Genomic DNA, 21,439 nt, shown 5'->3' with positions numbered 1-21,439 from the left:
ATTAATGAATAAATGGGTGTTGGTTTGGTCTAAAATGATAACTGGGGTTCAGTTTGTTTTAAGGCTGAAACATCCATGAAATCTTGGCTTCAGTCAATGGGATAATCCAACATAGCAGGGGCAAGTTTCAAGTACAGATTCATGGGCCTTAACCTGTGTTTACTTAATCAGAATCCCTGGAGTCTGAGGCCTCATAATCTGTATTTTTAACAGGCAGACCTGGAGATTCTTAGGCATAGAAGAGCCTGAAAATACTACCATAGAAGAAAAGTAGCAAGTAATATGGAGGAAGTAGCTACTTGGCAACCTATCAAATTTATCTGAATTGAGGCCAAAACTTAGACCCAAATGTTCCCGTGAAGCTCTACATGAGCATATTTACAACTATATCCCTTGGTTTGTCCTGAGTTGAAGTAAAAGCTCAATCACTGAAGGAAAACCACTTAAGTCAAAAAAGTCAAAAAAAAAAAAAAACATTTAAATAGGAATCTTTAAGTTCCATACAAGTGTTAAAAATGACTTAGTTAATATTTCCTAAACATAAATGTTATGTGATACCAGACCAGAAATCTCAGGAGGTTATCTTTCTACTGAAAAGAGCATATGCCTAATGCTTCAGAACATCCATGTCTCATCTTCTCATAGGTTATGTATTCACAATGAACTTGAAAGATTAGGAAATACATACACATCTTTCTGGTACGGAAGCTGAGGACAGAGAACTGCTCCCTGAGCTCTGGAAGCAGGTTGGAATCTAAGTCCTTAGAAGTCTAGGGGGCAGAATCACTGGGGTAGCGTTACACTCATAGGCCTCGTGGCCAGAAACTCCACCACTATCCTGTTATCTCCTAGGAAGGAATCAGCACATGATTCTCCACCCAGAAATGTATTTTCTGTGGCTCAGGCAGATGCTCCAGGGCTCCTTTAAACTGAAGAAAGAACTCTCTGACCTTACAGACGCCATCTTCAAGTTCTTCTGGAGGCAAATCTGGGTTTCTTTCCACATGGAGGTTCCAGCGATCTAGCTGTACAATTGTCCCATCTTCTACTTGGCAAAGGATCTTAGAAACAGGTTCATCAGTGTAGCCCTAAGGAATCAAAAACACACACATGGCAGTCTGGAGCAGCAGCACCGGAGCCAAAGGTATTTTCATGCAAGGAAGAGCTCTTCTGCTACAGCGCTCTGTTTATTATGCTTCTAGCAGGGCTCGGGGTTAAACTGTCTTCCTCAAGGTACTTAGAACTTAAGACAATAGTCACAGGTAATGTGCACGAAAACACTAACTCTACCCGGTTTGAGCTGGAGAATAATTTTTGCCAGCACAAAGAACCAATAATCAGTGGTAGGCATTTGAGGGCCATGCGGGATGGCTGCTTTTATCAGGGTGAAAACAGGACTCCCCAGACCCTCTACTAGAGGAATTTGGGGGATACATGGAGAAAGTAAGTGTGGAAAAGAGGGAAAATGATCAAGGCAGCAGCTGACAGACAATTTCTTATACCAGCATTCCACTCCACTCACCTCTCCTTACCCTTGTAGCAGGACACCATTGCTTCTCTGACCTGCAGCAAGTCTGACTGAGGAATAGCCCTGTGAGGTAGCTACTTACCCCTGATCATGCATTAAGGATAGTCAGGTCATGGATTTGGATAATACATGGCTTCATGTAAATATATTTATTTACATTATACTTAAAACAACAACAAAAAAAGACCTGTGTAGCTTAATCAACCAAGGCCCAATTACTATCTGCAAATATCTGATGATAATTTTCCTGGAGCCCAGGCAATGGTCTCATATGAGCAGATGAAAAGCTGGTAGGCAGCACACTGTGCCTCCTTACTCTCTTAGTACTGTAAAGAAGTAAATAGTGAGATATCCGGTGATGACAGGGAAGCTACGCCCGCTAAGCTGGCCTGCGGTCGGCTCATGGTGGAAAACCAAAGCCGTGATAAATCTGACCGGAAAAACCAAATGCTCAGAAAAAGTGACTCTTGCAAAATAAGGTCTGAACCAGATTTGCTATTCCGCCAGGGCTGCAGGTCAGGATCAATTCAAGTCTGTGTGATCGCTTTACATCAAGGCTTAAAGCCAACCCACCTGCTGTCTTTTAGTGGCTATTGCAAAAAGCCCAGGTCCTGTACTAACTCCATTTTTTTTTTACACTATGCTTTCCCTTCTTCTCCAGCTGATTGTAAGTTTAAACTGAAGAAGGTACCAGATACAATCATGGTTTGTGGGCACCTCAATTCTCAACTCCAGCTTACTCCTTGGAGGGGAGACATATTCCCCCTTCCATGAGAACATCTGGGGGTCTGGGGACCCTGCCGCTGATGACACGGGCAGCCCAGGGGCCGTTCTTACCCCACCCCAGTTGAGAGTCCGAGCCAGGTCATTGCCAGTCCCCAGAGGGAGGACCCCGACGGGAGGCTGGGGGCTCAGCTGCAGTTCATCCAGAATGGAAAGGATCCAGCCCACCTACAGACACATTGGGGGCCAGAAGAGAGATAAGAAAGACAGATAAGTTACAGAGAAGACAACCTGAGAGGAGGAAGAGGCTTTAAAGACCGAAATGGAATCCTTTTATTTTTTCATTAAGACATCCCTCCAGTGGCCAGGAAAACAGAAAGCCCACGTCTCTCAGGCGGTTCCAAAATGGCAAGTCTCTTACATGGAAAAGGACACTTTGTATATACTCTATCTTACAGGTAAAACTACACCTATTCATCTGTATGCTCAACAACAGATCTACTTTAAAATTTAGGAGAGTTTAAAATGGAGGAAGGTAGAACACAGGTCACTGGAGGGAATATAAGACTCAGAATCAGACTGAATTTCAAATCTGGCTCATGTTGGCTACATGTTCTTGATTAAATGACTTGACCTCACTTGAGGCTCATTCACCTGATTTTCAAAACAGAGATTATAATGCTTATCTCACCGAATTTTTTATAAACTAAAATGTACATAAATCCCTGATACCCTCCATGGTATCACCTTTGAAATTAGTAGTGTTTTCCTAAATGCCCTGCAATCCTTTTAATGAAACATTGTGAAAACATAATTATGTGTGGACCTAATACTTATTATAAGTTTAGGCAGAAAATAGATACTTACATACTAGAATCATATTTCTGTTTCATCTTTTCCTAAGATAAATAATACTTGAGGTTCAATCTTACTATAACTATTTAGAAAAATCATCTAAAACTTGGAAAGAGCAAAAGGAGACTTGCACGTCCTCACGGTGCCAGAGAACACAAGCAGTTCTCCACAGGCCTGCCTAAGACTTTGCAGGTTATTTTGAAGATGTCTGCCCTGTACAGATACAAATGTTCAGAATAGAAGATTACTTTAAAGGGGCATAAACCATTTTTTGTTTCACAATAGGAAAATTATTTTGATATAAACTATAAAATCCTTTTCTTCTAGTCCTCCAATAAATCAACTTTATCATCTTGTTGGTTCCTTCATTAGAAGCTAAATAAATTTTTGACATGTATTCATTCTGCATTTCTGTGAAAGTCATGTTTTTAATTTCCTTGATAATCGTACTTTAACAGTGCATTTACCGAACACTACAGAACTGAGCAACTGATATAAAATGATAAATAAGCTAGACTAAGATGGAGGAGGAAGATGCCTACCTACTCTCAAGGATTTTGCAATTAACAAGAGTGACATACTGGTTGCAGTCTGTGTGCTGGTCCCTGAGCAAAGTTCTCTAATGAATTATCTCATTAGATTTCAAAATAATTCATAAGATGGATATAACTTACATCTCATCTTATAGATAAGAAACCCAAGACTTGGAAGGGTCAGTGACCTCCTGATGTCATATTATTTATGCAGTAGAGATGGAATTTAAAACTAGATGTGCCAGACACCCAAGGCAGGGAGCCTTTAAAGAAAGAATTAAACCCAGTTCTGGATATGGCCAGACCGCCCCAGAGACAATGGCATGTACTTTTGGAATCTTTGGGGCGCTGGAGAATTCCTAGAAATTATTTTGCCGGAGACCAAAAGGGCCCACACCCACAAGATGGCGGATTTCCTGCTTCTTTTCCGGGTTTGCTATTCCCGCCAGTGCCCTCCGAGACCCAATCACTTTGTACACACCCCTGCCAGCACCACCTGGTGTCCAATCAGCTTCCGACCCTCCCCTTCCTTGCTGATCTGTATAAATTAAGCCTGCTGCAAATAAACTGCGCCAGCTTGATCAGACACCCTGTCTTGCTGGTCGTTCTTTGTGTCCCTTGCTTGTTCATTTCTGCAGGCGTCTCCGGCTACACTCCACGTTAATCCCGCGGGTCGGGACAACTGGCGCCCAACGTGGGGCTATTTGCCATACCTTGAGGGAGTACTTTCCATTGGTAGCGGTGCATGGGTCCTTTAAAATTGGTGACAGGAATACTAAAGGCAAAGCGCTCTCTATCTTGGGGATGGAGAGGAATGGTAAAGAAACAATCTTTAAGATCAATGATGATCTTGAAATAATTGGCTGGGATGGCTATAGGAGAGGGGAGACCGGGTTGAAGGGCCCCCATTGAGAACATGGTTTTGTTGATTTCTCTGAGGTCTTGGAGGAGTCTCCATGTTCCTGATTTTTTCTTAATTACAAATATTGGCGTATTCCAAGGAGAAGTAGTGGGTTCTAAGTGTCCAGCAGCTAATTGTTCCTGTACTAACTTAGTAGCTGCTGTGAGTTTTTCTTGATTCAAGGGCCATTGATCCACCCAAACAGGCGAATCTGATTTCCATTTTATTTTGTCTGCATGGGGTACAGGAAGGTCAATGGCCCTCATGGAAAATTGTTGTTCCCTAATCCTAAACGGTCATTCTTGGGTATAACAGTAAGGGGTTCTTTTATGCCTTGACTGTATTTTCCTAAACCTTGGCCAGGGAGATAGCCTTGATTAAGCATTTGTCGGGCAATTATGTCATTTGGGCTGGCCATGACGAGCTTCAATTGAGATAGAATGTCACGGCCCCATAGATTAATGGGCAATCCAGCGACTATGTAAGGTTGGACTTGTCCTGAATTTCCCTCCTTATCCTTCCAACTTAAGATCTTAGAACTTTGTTTTGGGTTAGTAGATTGGCCAATGCCTTTGAGATGGGTTATGGACGTACTGCAGGGCCAACTGGGAGGCCACTGTTGGGCTGATATTACTGTAGCATCTGCTCCTGTATCAACTAAACCTTCGAAGGACTTGCCATCCAATTGTAGGGTTAACAATGGCCGTTCAGTGGTAATTTGTTGCACCCAATAAGCATCAGAGGAACCAAAGGCAGCGTTCAATCTGAAATTTTTATTGTAACTTTTGTTTGTTAAGTCTAACGGGAGCAATAGGAGTTGAGCTATCCTTTTTCCTTTGTAAATAGATATTGGGCCTGTCGGAGCAGAAGCTAGGAGGGTAATTTGTCCTGTATAATCATTATCAATAACTCCTGGTACAATATGAAGGCCAGCTAATGTAGAGCTCCCCCGTCCTAATATTAGACCAAAGGTGTTGGAGGGTAAGGGCCCATAGGTTTCTGTGGGGAGCAACTGGATACCTTGATCGGGTACTAATATTGTGTTGGTGGCGGAACAGAGGTCCAAGCCTGCGCTTCCTGGGGTGGCACGGGAGAGGGAGCTGATGCTTGCGCAGGGAGGATTTGCTGTTGTTGAGCTTGGGGAACGAACCTGATAGCCCCTTGGTTCGTATTCAGTGATGGGGCCAGGGGCTGGCCCCTTTGGGAGTTTCCCTGGAGTGGTGGAAGGGGGGTACCTTCAATAGTCGTTTTAGAGCGGCATTCATTAGCCCAATGGAAACCACGCCGACATCGAGGGCATAGGGTTTTGGGGGGAGCACGAGGCAGGGGTGTATGAGGCAGGGAAGTGCGAGGTGGGTGAGGCTGAGTCTCTGCCTGGCATTGGCGAGCAAAATGTCCTGGTTGTTTACAATTAAAGCAGGTTTTTTGTTTATTATTATCTATTTTGATGTCTTTAAGTGCCATTCCTATGGCTAATCCAATTGCATGGGAGGTACCTATGCCTGAACAGAGTTTAATATAATCAGTGAGACTGCCACAGCGATGGGGTCTTATGGTTTCTTGGCAGGACGGATTAGCATTTTCATAAGCTAGGTGTTTAACAAAGGCACTTTCTGTTTCTCCTCCCCCAACTAGCCGCTCGGCAGCATCAGTTAGGCGACTAATGAAATCACTGTAAGGTTCATCAGGTCCTTGGCGGATTTTTGCTAGGGAGGTAGTGGCGGAGCCTTTAGGAGGGAGGCGTCGCCATGCCTTAAGGGCTGCATTTTGGACCTGAGCTAGGAGACCTGGGGGGAAGGCTGCTTGGGCTTCGTTTGTTTCATAGGGACTTCGGCCGAGAAGCTTATCTCTTGTCCATGAGCGGGAGGTTTTACTTTCACTATTGCGCTGCGCGGTCTCACGGCAGTTCTCAACAAAATCAGTACGCCATAAGACATACTCTCCTCCTGACAAAGCAGCTCGGGCTAGGGAAAGCCAGTCATTAGGGATTAGCCACCGATCACTCAGGCTTTCAATTAATGCTAATGTGAAAGGAGCTGCGGGGCCGTAATTGGTGACGGCTGCCTTTAAGTCCTTTAAATGTTTAAGATTCAGGCGGCGATATTTTTGGGCTTTAACTGGATCTCTTATGTTGGTATTGGGCTCTTCATGGTCTGAGGGCTCTCCCTCGGGGTTTTGTTCCTGGTCTGAAATATCTGGATCTTGAGAATCGGGGGCATTTTCATCCTCACTCTCTCCTACGACTTCTGGGGGGGTTTCTGGGCGGCGACCACGGACGAGCGGGCGGCCGCGGGTGACTGGAAAGGCTAAAACTGGGTTCTTAGGTTTCGCATTCTTCGTGGGTTTTTTAGGAAGCGACGAAGCATGCGCAGAATGTAGTGAAGTGAGCTCTGAGTCAAGGGCTTTAATCTCTTTAACGAGCTGAACATGTTCACGCTTTTGTTGTAGTATCTCTTTAAGCGAAGAGACTTCTTTAATTAGAGAAAGTTTTACTTGCCTGATGGGGTCAGTGGAAGAAGATAAGTTATGAAGTACTTCTAGAGTAGGATTTTGAGGTATGGGGGCGCCTTTTGGCAGAATGGGATTATACGGAGGGGGTCTATAACCTATGTAGGTGGTATTATAAAAGGGTGGCGCTGTAGGGCGCCAGGGGTCTCTTTCAGCCTGGCAAGGGATGGTCTGATTTCCTAGGGATTCTTCAGTTTGCGATTTAAAGGACGTAAGTGCAGGATAAATATTTGGAATCTTAGGGGGATCAGCTATGTCCTGGGTATCAATTTTATCATGGGTATTTGGAGATTCTGTGTCTGGTTGAGATTCGGGGGATTTGTCAGTATGGGTTATGGGTTCATCAGGAATATCTACGGCTACAGAAGGGCAGGCAGAGGGCGGTCGGGAGTCCTCTCTGAGAGCTTTTTCTCCTGTTTTGATTATAGTTTTAATGTCAGGATCTTGTGAATGAACCTCAAGGACGTCATGAATAAGGTTCCAATATGAAAATGCTGAGACAGGAACTTTTTCAGGGCCAAAGGTCCGATAAAAATCTTGAAGGGCATCACAGAGCGGTAACAGGTAGAGTGTAATTCAGTGGCTTTTTGGCAGGGGTCGGGACAAGGCCCTGGTTTGCCATTAATTGTAGGTATAATTTTGGGCTTTTTTACACATTTCCAGGACTGGGGCTGCCAACCTCTTCCGGATGAAAATCCGCCTGCAGAGATATCTGCTGTGAGGTATGCTATTTTATCTTGGCAGTCTATAGGTCCTCTGGTGGTAAGCTGAGGTCCAGCTATTAAGGCGGGTAGTCAATGACGGGTAATTAAGAGGTTGTACCTGCAGAAATACAGGACAGACATAAGACCTCTGATAAAAATGACAGGGGCCGATCTAATACTGGGGCAAGCTCCTATTTATGTAGGCCGATCCAGTATTAGGGCAAGCTCCCCTAAAGATATCAGGCCGACTCCAAAAAGAGGCAAGCTCCTGAAAAACAGAGGCCAGGTACAAAACCTCTAAACCTAAGACAGGCACCGTCTACCCAGTAGATAAAAAGCTCCAAGTTCCTGTCCCAATCCCTCCTAAAAAGAATAGAAAAGGAGGAGATGCCGGAGACCAAAAGGGCCCACACCCACAAGATGGCGGATTTCCTGCTTCTTTTCCGGGTTTGCTATTCCCGCCAGTGCCCTCCGAGACCCAATCACTTTGTACACACCCCTGCCAGCACCACCTGGTGTCCAATCAGCTTCCGACCCTCCCCTTCCTTGCTGATCTGTATAAATTAAGCCTGCTGCAAATAAACTGCGCCAGCTTGATCAGACACCCTGTCTTGCTGGTCGTTCTTTGTGTCCCTTGCTTGTTCATTTCTGCAGGCGTCTCCGGCTACACTCCACGTTAATCCCGCGGGTCGGGACAACATTTCATCAAGTTCAGTTAATTTGCAGATTGATTAACTGAGGGGCAGAGAAGTCATGTAACTTGCTCAAGCCTAAATAATTAAGATTGACAGTCAGAGTTACGTCAGGTCTCTTGGCTTCCATCCAAAATCCTTTCTTCTCCACATGATTACTTCCCAGGAAGTAAGGTTTGCCTGTCTGTCAAAAAGTCTGAAGTTGTGTGCTTACCTTCTAGAAAGGCATGCCTCAATATTCACCCAACACGATGAACTAAAACTCCAGATCTGTAAAAGTGTCCGTCCCCCCAAACTGGGCAGTTTACTCTGAGACAGCCTTAGATCCTGACCGGAGCTGGTTCAGCGCTTCTTTCCCACAGGGCACTAACGGAGCCTGCTTACTGCAGGAGAAGGGCAAGGGAATAAAAGCCAGGCGCCGCAACTTGAGGTTGCGTATCTGTCTGATGCTGTATCTGCTCTGCTAAAAAGCACAGACTGCACACGGGAAAAGGACATACTTTTAATAAGCCACAAGAAAGGGGTTAAGATTATTAAAAAGGACACAGACACTCAGAAGTTCCGACAATCAGGGATCAATAGCTGCAGGTTCAAACAGCCCTGAGCAGAACCACACTCTCTCGGAACTACAATGGAACTCAGTGCAAGTCGAATTCAGTGTCCCCTACAAAGCAGGGAAAAGAAGGCAGTCTCTTTGAGACTCCCGAGAGATGATCATTCAGCCTGCCTTTTATGACATGTACTTATAAGTCAGTCTATATTTTTAGGTAGATTTAAATTAGAAATTTTTTTAAATGTTTAGTTGAAATATGTGTCTCTTTCTTGGTAAGGGTAACGCTGTGACTCCACACTTTCACTCTAGAAACAACAATAGAAAAAATAATCTTCATGAGCCAGAATTAAACAAAACACAAAATGCAAAGGAAGCCAGGAGTTTGGCTTCTGTCTGATAAGGGTGAATAAAAGTGCCCCCTGCTGGCAGGAGGCTGCGTGTGACCCAGGCTCCCCCTGGCGGGGACACAGGCAGAGAGAAGGGCACAGAACCACTGCCTGAGGCCAGGCCCAATGGACGGGGCAGACCTGCTGGGGCTGGCAGAAGAGTCTCTCTCTACAGTAGCCCAACCTCCCCCTGGCTCGCTGATAATCCTGAGACTCCTCTGACACTCCAGGACGGGAGCTCGGCCACCTACGAGCTCCTGAAACCATTCCACCAGTTAAAGACACAGAGTAAAGCGATGCAGAGAAAGAGAAGGGAAAAGTCAAACACAGCACAGCAACTCCCAGTGAAGAGGAGCCTGTAAAGACAAGCTCCAAATCCCAGGAAGGATGGAACACTAGATGGATGGAAGGTGAGGGGACTAATGAGCAGCCCGTAAAATGCAAATAATGTGCAAATGACTTGGAAGTAAGTGTCCCTAACTTCCATGAATTGCAGGGGTGTCTTCTAATAGTCTTTTGATGGGTACAATTCAAACCCTCTTGAGCTCTGTGCCTATTGTTTTCTCAGAGAAGGTGAGAACCAATTAGCCAGGGGATGTTACGGTTCCACAAAATGGCACAGCCCTTTGATTTCTCACCTTCTCCTTCCCTCTTACACTTGGCAGACACAGAAAAGGAAAACACACAGTTGATTTGAATTAAAGGAACTTCCCTTCTCTTATCAACTGATCTGCTTTAAAAACTGCATAAATATATTCTATCTCCTTTTTTCAGTTAATCAAGTATTTAATTTCCCCTGAATACAAACAGGTAAATTTAGTATTTCAGCATTATATAACCCTACATAGCCCTTGGAGTACCAAATGCCTCTTGCCTTTCACAGAACATCCTTTTGTCATGAATATTGTATACAGTCGATGTTAGACTAACAGTTCTTTGGCTGAGGTACATCCGGATCCTCTGCACAGCTCCTGAATAATTTTTCTCATCCAACATCTACATCACTGCCACTCAACAACCAGCTTCTTCAGAGGGCAGCATAAGGTAGGGGTATAGGGCTCACAGAGCTGGAGGGAGCCCAGTGATGTCTGAAGCTCATACTGGCCAGGTAACTTTAGGAAGTCACTTAATCTACATTCCCTCATCTGTAAAAAAGGATAATTAATTATACCTGCCTCTTAGTGTTATTTTTATCAATTAAATAACATGTAGCCCTTGCTCGGCATGTGCCTGACAAGTAGCACATGCTAAACCAACATCAGCAGCTGTGATCAAGCTGTATTTTTCTTCCTCTTTCTTTACTTCACCTATAAAGATCCACTTCTCCAGAAGCAAAATGCTCTTCCTGCTGCTCCACTTCAAGACAGGTTGAGCCTCAAGTTCATAAATGCATCTCACCTTTGACTGCCATCACATCACACGCTCTCCCTTTCACAAACTATCCAGAACAGTAAAAGCCAAGCTACACTACAGCAGAAAGGTGCTGTGAAAAAAGACACTATAAACAAATACACCCCCAAGAGCAGGAGACATCACAGATCTGGAGCATTAATCTGTGTCTCTGTCCTTATAAAAGCAAAGCTCTACAGAAGATCTTAAGGCCCAAAGCAGTTATGGGAGCTCTCCTGGCCCAGGAACCAGGCCCCTGTTCCTGCTGGGAATCCAAACTACAGGTCCGTGGGCAGGGCCTGTGTGTGCTGGCCTTTCACACTTCCCCACATCATCTGCACCAGCTCATGCACACCCCTTCAGTTAAATTCAGTTAATTGCAACACAGGACACTTGGTGCATTTTCCACTGCAAGTGAAGAAAACTATCTGGATAGAGTGAAATCATTTTCTAGTTTGCAGTGTCCCTTCCTGCTTTTCTGTTGGGAAGAGCTGCACTGATGACCTAGAGCTACAGGGTCCTGGGCTTTGTATCTGAGCAGCCTGGCTGTGCAGCGGCCAATGCTGCCGCCACCTGGCCATGCTCAGCTATAGCGTCGCCGAATGTCTCCCCAGGGCATTCTGAGCAGTATTCTCATCCTGCAATACACTAACGTTTCAGGCAGCTGTGGGGTGGAGGGACAGTGAATTGACATTTTCTTTGAACAGAACAAATGCACGTTGTGTTGTATTTCCCTGTATCAGATTCAGGGGGAAGAGTGAAGAATACACATATTAAGAAATCAAAAGAAAACAAGGGCAACATTTCTGAACTCTGAAAGATAATAAGGACAGCATTTAATGACTGGGTGTCCCTAACATACAATTATGATTCTGCTTATTAATATTCTAATTTATATTTGAAACTTACTGGTTTATAGAGCTCATCATGTGTTAAAACAACTGCGCTTAAATTCCTTCCTAAAGAAATTAAGATAGAAGACAATGTATGAGCTTTTTTGAAATAGAAGGTAGACTTAGGATGCCCCTGCACTCATTCACATTGACTACTGATGCTCTTCTGGGAGCTTCCTCTAGAGAGAGGGGGGTATATAGAGAGGCTGAGGGTCTGGGAGAAAAGGGGCTTGGCAAGACCTGCAAGCTGCTGTCAGTTAAAGGAAAACACTAGTTTCTTCCCTGTGGTGGCTGTAGTAAGTCAGGGTGTGGGAGCGTCTACTGTTTAGGCCTGTCCTCATCTAGGGCAGCCAGGTGAACAAGAAAGAAGCAAGTAGGTGGTGAAAGGCAAGTTAACTGCAGACGTTTGGAAAGTGGTTAACCTGGTTAAAGGTGGACCTGCTGATCCAGGCCAGCTCTCCGGGGCCCACCCAGCAGGGATCATGTTACAGCCTAAGGAGCCTTGGGGGTGGTGGTGGTGGTGGGGTGTGTGTGTGTGTGTGTGTGTGTGTGTGTGTGTGGTAGTGGTGGTGGTGGTGGTGGGTGTGTGTGGTGGTGGTGGTGGTGGTGGTGGTGGGTGTGTGTGTGGGGGGGGTGTGGGGTGTGTGTGTGTGTGTGTGTGTGTGTGTGTGTGTCTAGTGTCTTGGTTTACATTCTCTTCAATAGTTAAGCAAGGTGGCAACCACAGCGAGCTGGGTGGGTGGAAATGTGCCCAAAGAAGGGGGACATTACAAATATATCACAGTCCAAGAGCAACCATTGCTAGTTTGTAAACATGCAGGTTTGAGATTATTCTTATTAACTCACTTTTCTCAGCCTTGAAATCAAAGGTAAGAGGTAAGACCAGCCCATCTGATACCTACAACCACCTCAGAATTGTGCAAACCAGTGGCAGAGATTACACCAGAGCTGCTCACTGCAGCAGCTACTGGCCACTGGCCACGAGCGGTGACTGAGCACTCCAATATGGCTCATCCAAACCGGAGGCACTCTAAGTGAAAATACATACGAGATGGTACAAATTGAACATAAAACGTCTCATTAATGACAATATTTGGGATATATTGGCTTAAACAAGACACATTATAAAATTAATTTCACCTGCTTCTTACTTTAAGTGTCTTCTAGAAAACTTAAAATTAACAATGTGGCTTGAACAACAATGTTCTGTACTATTATAATGCTACCATGGTGAAGACCGTTATGAATCCAAACGCATCCCTCTGCAGAATGAGAACTTCTCAAAAGACGTTAAGGAACATGCCAAAGATCACAGAAATAGTGGTAGAACTCTCTCTTCCTCCTCCAAGTACAATAGTGGGAGACAGTAAAAAGCATGAGGAAGAGTGATGTTACGTAAAATTAAAGTAACTATTATTGAAGTCTAAGAACCTTTTTTTCCCAAATTAATGAAAGATTTCATATTAAATAATAATTTATACACAAACTAATGTGGTTATGAGTTAAATATCCTCACCCTAATCAGTCAAAACCATTCCATTTCTGATTCTTTCTGGAAACTTGTTACTAGACTGAGAGAATTCTGACAGCTCCTACACTGCTAGATATGCTCACTGACTAGAGGCTGAAAACCTATGACAAATGTATACCTGGCATTCTCAGGAATTATGCTTCACTTGCCAAAAGCCAACAACTTTTCTTTGTGAATCCATCAGGAGGCCTCTTGTTCACTCAAAACTACTCAAAACCCACTCAAAATTAAAAGTTTCACATTCTAAACTAGTAAAATTAAAATATCAACCACATACCTTGATAAACATTTCACAAACCACCTTACCTTAATGAGGCAGAATAATCCTGGTTTTATATAAGGTACAAGATAGGCAGAGTTATGATTCTGCACGACTGGGCTAAAGACAAAAACACTTGGTTCACATATACACACTGACTCTCAGGTAAATACACTACTTTTATTTGGGGTCGCTTGTAACAGGCATGCCTCAGTGCATTTGTGACTTATGGGGAAGCACATGAACACTGAAGTTTAGACCATAGATAAGGTCCCTGAGAGGAAAAAGTACATTGAACATAAAAGTAATATTTTACTTTGTGGAATACTAATTGTGGTACATTTAAAGAAGAGATGCTTGAAAAGACCGGATCAGAAAAGTTGGAGGACCAGGTAGCCTAAGTGTCAAGGTGATATGAATGGCCCCAGAGTATATTCATAGATATTCAACACTGTAAAGTGGTCTGGGCACTAGGATTCATTGGGGATGTACCAAGTCTTACTTACTCATTATTCTGGGTTTTGTCTCAGACATACTAATTGAATTATGAATTTACCAGTCAAATCCTAGTCTTCAAATTCAATAATTCTCTAGCCCCTCCTTAAGGATACAACCATTGCCTGTTTCTTGAAACTCCCTGATTGGTTGATTTGACAGAATAGACTATCAGTGGCCCTTCTATTCTTCTCATTTTCCTTTTAACTTTGTCTTGGACTCCATGATTCTAGGTGTTTCGTAAGTGTCTGGACTGGGTTGTCTTCTCTCTTCTATTTGCCATTTATGTTTTGAAATCCCATGTTTTCAAATACTTATCTGACTGCAGAGACTGCCTCAAAGGCACATAATCTAGAACAGTGCTTCCTACACATATGTCCGAGTAGAGGAGAGGAGGAAGCAAGAGGGGAGACTCCGTAGACCATGGGAGGTTCGGAAGGCGGAGCACCCAATCAGCGATGAAGCCTCGAGAAACCGAGATGGAGCAGGTGGGAAATGGAGAAGGAACAATGGTGTGGATGTGAGGTCATGGTCACCTAAGAGAAGAACTAGATAATATTCAGGACATTAGGCACATCCTAAACTTGTCTGTTGTTGCCACTGAGATTTAGGAGAGAAAAGATGTGAGTGGGATGCTGAAGTCATATAGGAAGAGAAGGAGATTCTAAAATAACACAGATAATTGCAGTTAAGAGTCATAGTGAGTTTATCCTTTTATTTAAAATAACTAATCTAGGGGAAGGCTGAGGTAGGAAGAAGACAGTGTATGTGTGTGTGTGTGAGAATTAAATTAATTCTCAATTAAGTGTTTATTAAGTATACACACACACACACACACACACACATCCCTAAATATATATCTCCCTAGAACACTGCAGTTGATCAAAATTTCATTGGTATTGTTGGTGAAAAAAATTTCATGGACAAATAATTTTGGAAAACACTGGGTTAAACAAAATGAAATAGGTTTGGTTTCTTTGCTCTAAGACTTTATAATGAATTTATAGACTAATAATGAGTATTACAAACCTTGAAGAATGGTAAATAGAATTTTCCCAACTGAAAAATGTTTTCCTCTCCACAGACTATCTTAAGGGACCAGTGGAATCCCTGTTCCATTTCTTCCCAGTTGCATCACTAGTGTCTAATGCACATTCAAAGCCACATTAGATGCTCATGTGCTATGAGAGAGAAAATTAGATTTTGCTGCTACATTTGAGAATAAAACATTCTAATTAGGGGATGAGAGAAAAGTCAAGAACAGCTTCATAGTAAAATCCTAGGTCCCCTGATAGTGGACTCCAGATACGTAAGAAAAAGGCACTGGGCAGTAGAATCTAAATGTCCTGATTCTTGGCCTCTGCTAAATACGCCAACATATGTAGAGGGGATATGGAGAAAGAGATGAAACAGAGGGAAATACAAACATAATACTAAACTGCAGCCCAATTCCATCTTTTCTTCAAAAATGAATACTAGTGAATGACCTTCAAGGCAAACCAATGCTAGTCAGTATTTCAGGTTTTATTTCTACTAGTTAAAAAAAAAAAAGCACCAATTTAATTGTGTCCACATACTTTTTGATAATTGTGACCAGTTATTAAGAACAAATGGAAATAAATGAGTTTGTACATTTAAAAGGATTTAGTCATCTATAATCTTCATTCTAATGATCTGACCACATCCTTGCCTTGTAGAATGGGAAGGGATATAGTTAAGGGCATGAAACATAATTTAGAAAAATCAAGCATGACTCCATGAAGATAATAACAAAGTCCCTTCTAACCCATAGGGCTGTGATTCACATGGGAGACACATACGTGTTAGGGGACTGGAAAGACGGTGAGGGGGAAACAAATGAAGAGGACTGTCATAGGAAAGACTCAAGATGGAAAAATACTGGAGAGAACTGGATTCTCTTTCAAGGACCTACCGTTCCGTCCCCACCACAGGCGAGAATTCGCAGATTTGGTACTTTCCTATACAGCTCAAGCCTGCGGAGGAAACAGAAGAGAAAGTGAAGAGAAGAGCACGTCCCTGGGCATAGTAGAGAGAAAACACACAGCAAACGGGTAGGTGGGATCCACTGCAGAAAATGCATAATCATGAAAATCACAGAACCATAAAAACTTGTTACCAAGTCATCATAAGATGACTGACTCCAACAACGGCATTAGAGTTTGGCAGCAAAAAAAATTTTTAAATGGCCAGAGTTGGAATGGGATTTTCAGATGTCCTAGAGCTTTATTTTCCATAATTCCTATTGGTGTGTCAACCCACATTACTTTCCTAGTGAGTTTTGACTTCCTTGCCTTTCCCAGAGTCCTTCTCTCAAAGAAAAATCATGGTTAATAGTCCTTACATATCTCTTCCTTATTTTACTGGTTTTTCCTGGATCTATTTATTTTTCCAAACCTGGACTTCCCACGGTTAATCCTGGCACCCTTTTCAGGGATGGGGGAGGGGTGCCCCTCCCGCATTTCTGCCGCACCCGGGTTTCATCTGTCTCTGAACTCACGCACTTACACTCCAATCAACATTTGTGCTCCTCAGCCCAAAGAAGGAAGATTTACTAATTTCTCTTTATTTTGAATTTGCCTGCATAAAATCAGATTTCATTGTTCCTGTTGAAACTTGAGAAAATGCAGTGATCCTGCCCCTGCTTAAAACTTGGCTTCAGTGAAGCTGTTAATGGCTCTGCTCTAGAAAACATCAACAATTTAAATGAAATTGGTTTTCTGAAAATATTTCCTGCCCTGCCATGTTCTTTCTGATGATCTATGAAGTGGCTACCTGAAATCTAACTAAAGTGATAAAATTTTGAGAGAAGCATCTAAAAGGGCAAAAACAGGGTAACAGATTTGCCTTAGAACATTCAAATACAGAAAAAATATAGAAGTCTTCTAGCAAACCCTAGTGGCAAAGAAGTTCATAGAATAAGGGACTGAGAGCAAAAATTAATTTTGTATTTAATGTTCTCCTGAATGCTTAAAATATATAATTTATCCATTTCATATAGGAATATTATTTCTCTACATTCACAGAGCTGATATTTCTTTGTCTGTGATATTGTTACTTATTCACAATTAATTAGTATCCCTTAAATTCTAATGTTAGTCCAAGTGATAGTCTAATGATAGTCCAAACTATTTAAATGCAGATGGATTTTTTAAAAGGGAATCAGACAGCAGCAGAAATGTCCTACTCTTTGCCACCATGTGCCCTCCATTAAAGGGAAAATACAGGATACACATCACCTATACCTAAACTTTGTTTTCAACACTTTAACAAAGACACAATTAAGTTTCTGAGAAGCTCAGGAAGGGGATTGAGCAGGAATTAAAATATATCTCCCCTTTCTGATATAGAATGAACAGTTCTACTCAATCTCTCTCAAATGGATATAAATACGCCCACATGACCCTTAATTCAAATACATGAACATATTCATGAACAAATATGGGCACTCTCCACAAAGGTACACTCACATTCCCGCTAACGTACCTCTCCCAAGTTGTATGTGCATAAATAGAAAAACGACAGACCCTTTCTCAATTCACAGACTTGTTAATCTTCTGCAGTTTCATGTACATAGGCAGCAAATGCTCTTGAAGGATTCACTGAGTTAATGACCAGGAAGATGGTTTGGAAAAGAATTAGCCCAAGGATGAATAGGAGGAGAAATAGCAGATGAAATTTCAAAGGGAGGGGAGTAGGGTCGAGACAGTAGAGGAGAGATGGTCAAAATATTTCACAAGCTAATCAAACAATGAAGCTTGACTCCACAGCAGACAGTCCTTCTCCATTGCCTAGAAGAGTACAGACCATGGAAGGTATTTCCAGACTTACGCGTCTTTGGGGCCTTCCTGGGAAAGATCAAAGACCTGCCGTGGATTCAGGTACCACATGAACATCTGCAGGACTTTGGTTCCCTGGAAGGAAATATAAAAGGACAATAACAGGAAGAAATTTCCAAATATTAGCTGCTCATTTAAAAATTAATAAATTCTGTTATCTAAAATAGCATCCAATTATAAATGGCATACAGAGTTGTTAAAATCATGAACTTTGGCCATCAACATTTACACATAGGTTGAATATCTAGATAAGACTTCTGTCCAATCTTGTGATCTGGGCAAGTTTCTCAGATTCCTTAAGCTCAGCTTCCCTCTCTGTAACATGGAGATAAGAAAGCCTCATTCACAAACTTGTTGCAAGGATTAAATGCAATGATTCAGGAGCGCATCACAGTGCTTGGTATGCAGTAAGTGCTCAATGAATAGTATCTGTTAATTTTACCATCATTACTTAACATATGAAAATAATAGGGAAGTTATTAGTCAGCCTATGCAATATCATACTTGTTTTTATTTTAGTGTGTAGATTACTATTATCTTTGCATAATATGAAATGTAGACAGTATTAGCTAAGTTCGATTTTATCAAGATAATCTTTAACCGAAGCAAAAGTATTATAGGCTCCTCATTACTTACACAGAGAAGTTGCCCATATGTATGTAACAAGCCAGTGGTATCAGATCTTACTTGGATATTTTTCAATTCCCAAGTCTGTGTCTGTTTGTCCAAGTCAAACATTTCTCTCTCACGTGAACATTTTTGGAGTGTCTTAAGTAACTATGACATGTACAGAGATGATCATCATGGGAAACACAAGGCAGTTCTGGAGATCAGTTCTTCAAGCGAATTGGGCAAAGAACAAATGAAGAAGGATCTTTTCATTAAGACCATATCAGAAGAGCTTTACAGCTGAGAAGGGTACCTGACTTCAGATTATTATCCACCACAGCAAATAATATTTGATGAACAGGACAGCATTTTTTGCTTATAACTATGGTTCCTTTGTTAGATATCATGATGGCTCTTTCTTAAAATATTCCAAATTCTGGATATCTACTATGCTCTATTTCAGAGTCATCCTAGTACAGTAGAAATAACATGGTATTTGAGTCAGAACTTTAGTGTTCTAACTGAAATGATTGTGAGCATTTATAATCTTGGAGAAATTCATATAAAATAGGAGGACAACATCTACTTGCCAGGGTGATTATGAGAATTAAATGAATCAGCAAGCGTTTCGCATCTAAAGCAGTATGTGGCACAAAATAGGTCTTTGTAAAAGTTAGTCCCTTTCTCTTTTGCCTCTTGTTAATCTATTCATTTAATTACACTTGAGGGGGTGAGGGCTAAAGCGTAGTTCATAATTATCACATTGCTCTGCCAATTGTTGTAGAGGCCAATGCAGGTCTTTTGTTCCCGTCTCATCCAAACCTGTAATTTAAAAGTTCTGCTTTATCATGTGCTTGCTATAAATTTAGGAATAACATTCTATCCTTAATTATTACAACTAATCCTGCAGTTTCACCAAATGACATACTGTGCTTCCTATAAAATGCAGACATAGATTTAAACTCATTAATACTAACAAAATACTGGATCATTCTCTTTCTTCCCATGCCTAGCCTTGCTATCAAGTCAGTTGGGGATTAGCTCAAGTAATCTTTTATGTTTAATAGGTAACCCCAGAGTCATTTTAATGGCCAACAAATCTATAAAAAATTTCCAACCGACTTGCTAGCAAATTAATTTTTCAGTTTTAGATTCTGAGAGCAATATGAATTGTTAATGTTAATTACTTTTTCCCACCTTTGGCAATGGCAGAGCACACATCTCAATTTCAGCTTCCCCTCTTATGCATACAATATTAGTTAAAACCTTTTAAAAAAATAATAAAAAGCACTTAGAGGTTGTTTTCCTTCAAATAAAATTTCTCCAAGAGGTCTGAGCGAACCCACCATTTTGTTTTTGCTCATTTTCAATGTGTGTTAGTTGGAACACCTGATTTTCTACATTTGCCCTTTTGAGGAAGGGGTATTAAGGCTGGCACGTTTTGCACTGTACACCTCTGGGAGGCGCCATTTATACTGTAGCCATTGGAATAATGCCCTCTGGAGTGGTGCACAAATAACTTACATAGTCACATGGCTACCTTATCAGAGTTTATGTTTCAAATATGATATAATTACTTCTTTTAAAAGTAATCTTTCTCAAACATATTCATAAGGAAAAATGGTGAGTAAAAAGTATGACACTGCTTGAAATCAGTGCTGGTGGGTAGAGAGAAAAGGTCTAACACACTGAAGTCAATTCTATTAACTCTGCTGTTACCTCCAGGATAAGCTACTTGAGGGCTTTAATAGAGGTAATTTATTCAATAGAATAAATTTGATAAATACTAATTCACCAAGACAAGAGTAATTTACTTCTTTCTCACTGGCAGGATTAAATCTGCTCAGTCATTTATACAACTATTATTCACTAAGAAGTCCCAAATACTCTCACAGTCATTGCATGCTATATGCCAAATGCAAACGCTACCACCACTGTGCAAGAGAATTTTCATTTTCTCTAAATGAAAAACTGGCTCGCACATCAATTCCAACCCACTCTGGAGAGGGTTCTCTTACATCTGGCTGTAGATGTAATACCTCTTTGATCAGAGCTTTTGAAGATACTGTGAGATTGGGTATTTCTTACAGAGTGATAAAACTATTTTCCAGCTCCCGGTGTTGGATAGCAGGAGAGAACAACATCCCAGAAAATAAGTAGATTGTTCTAGAGGGAAAGGAACAAGATTCATCTATTTACCTACTGTGTACTAGGCAGTTGGAGGTGGGAGAAGAGAGAGATGGACAAAACAGAAAAAAAATTCACTCTCTGGAGCAAATTCTACATGATATGCACAGAAGAAAATAAAATGATTTGGGAGAATGGAAAACCAATTAAAGAATGGGTCTCTTCAAACAGGATATCAGCCTTCATTCAAGCATTATAACTCTTGCGTAGTCTGAAACATTGAGTTACTAAGCAAGACTTGGTTTATGTTGGAGGTATTATTGTGATCATGGAGAGAGCTGCCCAGATGATAAGAAAGGGCTGAATAAAAATTAGTGGAAGAGGTTAAGAAATATTTTTAACTGGTTCCAAACAATCCCAAGGATACCTAATTTACTTAATTAACACATATTAGGCTCCTCGTCTGTACCCATGTGTACACTCAGGAGCTCAGAAGACCAAAGCAAAATAAATTACATTAGTAAACGCTAGGGCAGAGGTGCCGTGGACAAGTATGAGTGGCCAGGAAAGACACTCTAAGCCCAGGTTTCGGGATTAGGTGAAGGCATCCTACGTCTGACACCTGAACTGTACCTTCAAAGATGAGTAGAGATAACCCTATTTCCCTCCTCATGGAGTAGAGGAAGAAATTTTCCAATAAAGGCACAGATGTGTGAAACAGCAAGACGTGTCATGGAAAATCTACATTTCATTCAGTCTTTGAACCACGAGGCAGGAGTGGTGGGAGACAAAAGGGCCCTAGTGAGTTGTAGATTACATCACGTGTGAAGACCATGGGCTTCATTTAATAGGAAATAAAGAGCCACTGAAATGGTTTAATCAGAGAAGCTGGACGG

At 41.9% G+C, this 21,439-nt stretch overlaps 1 protein-coding gene across 1 annotated transcript in view; it reads right to left on the bottom strand.

The window, feature by feature from the left end:
- Positions 1-21,439, bottom strand: part of DGKI (diacylglycerol kinase iota) — a 403,345-nt gene that overhangs the window by 155,399 nt on the left and 226,507 nt on the right. Inside the window, 4 exon segments of the mRNA XM_073238393.1 lie at positions 951-1,088; positions 2,366-2,479; positions 15,884-15,944; positions 17,800-17,882. Coding sequence (XP_073094494.1) covers positions 951-1,088; positions 2,366-2,479; positions 15,884-15,944; positions 17,800-17,882 — 396 coding nt within the window.

This window comes from Manis javanica, chromosome 6 (assembly GCF_040802235.1).
Source record: "Manis javanica isolate MJ-LG chromosome 6, MJ_LKY, whole genome shotgun sequence".
NCBI lineage: Eukaryota > Metazoa > Chordata > Mammalia > Pholidota > Manidae > Manis > Manis javanica.
The sequence above is the reverse complement of the archived record's forward strand: the minus strand, read 5'-3'. Positions and strand labels throughout refer to the sequence as shown.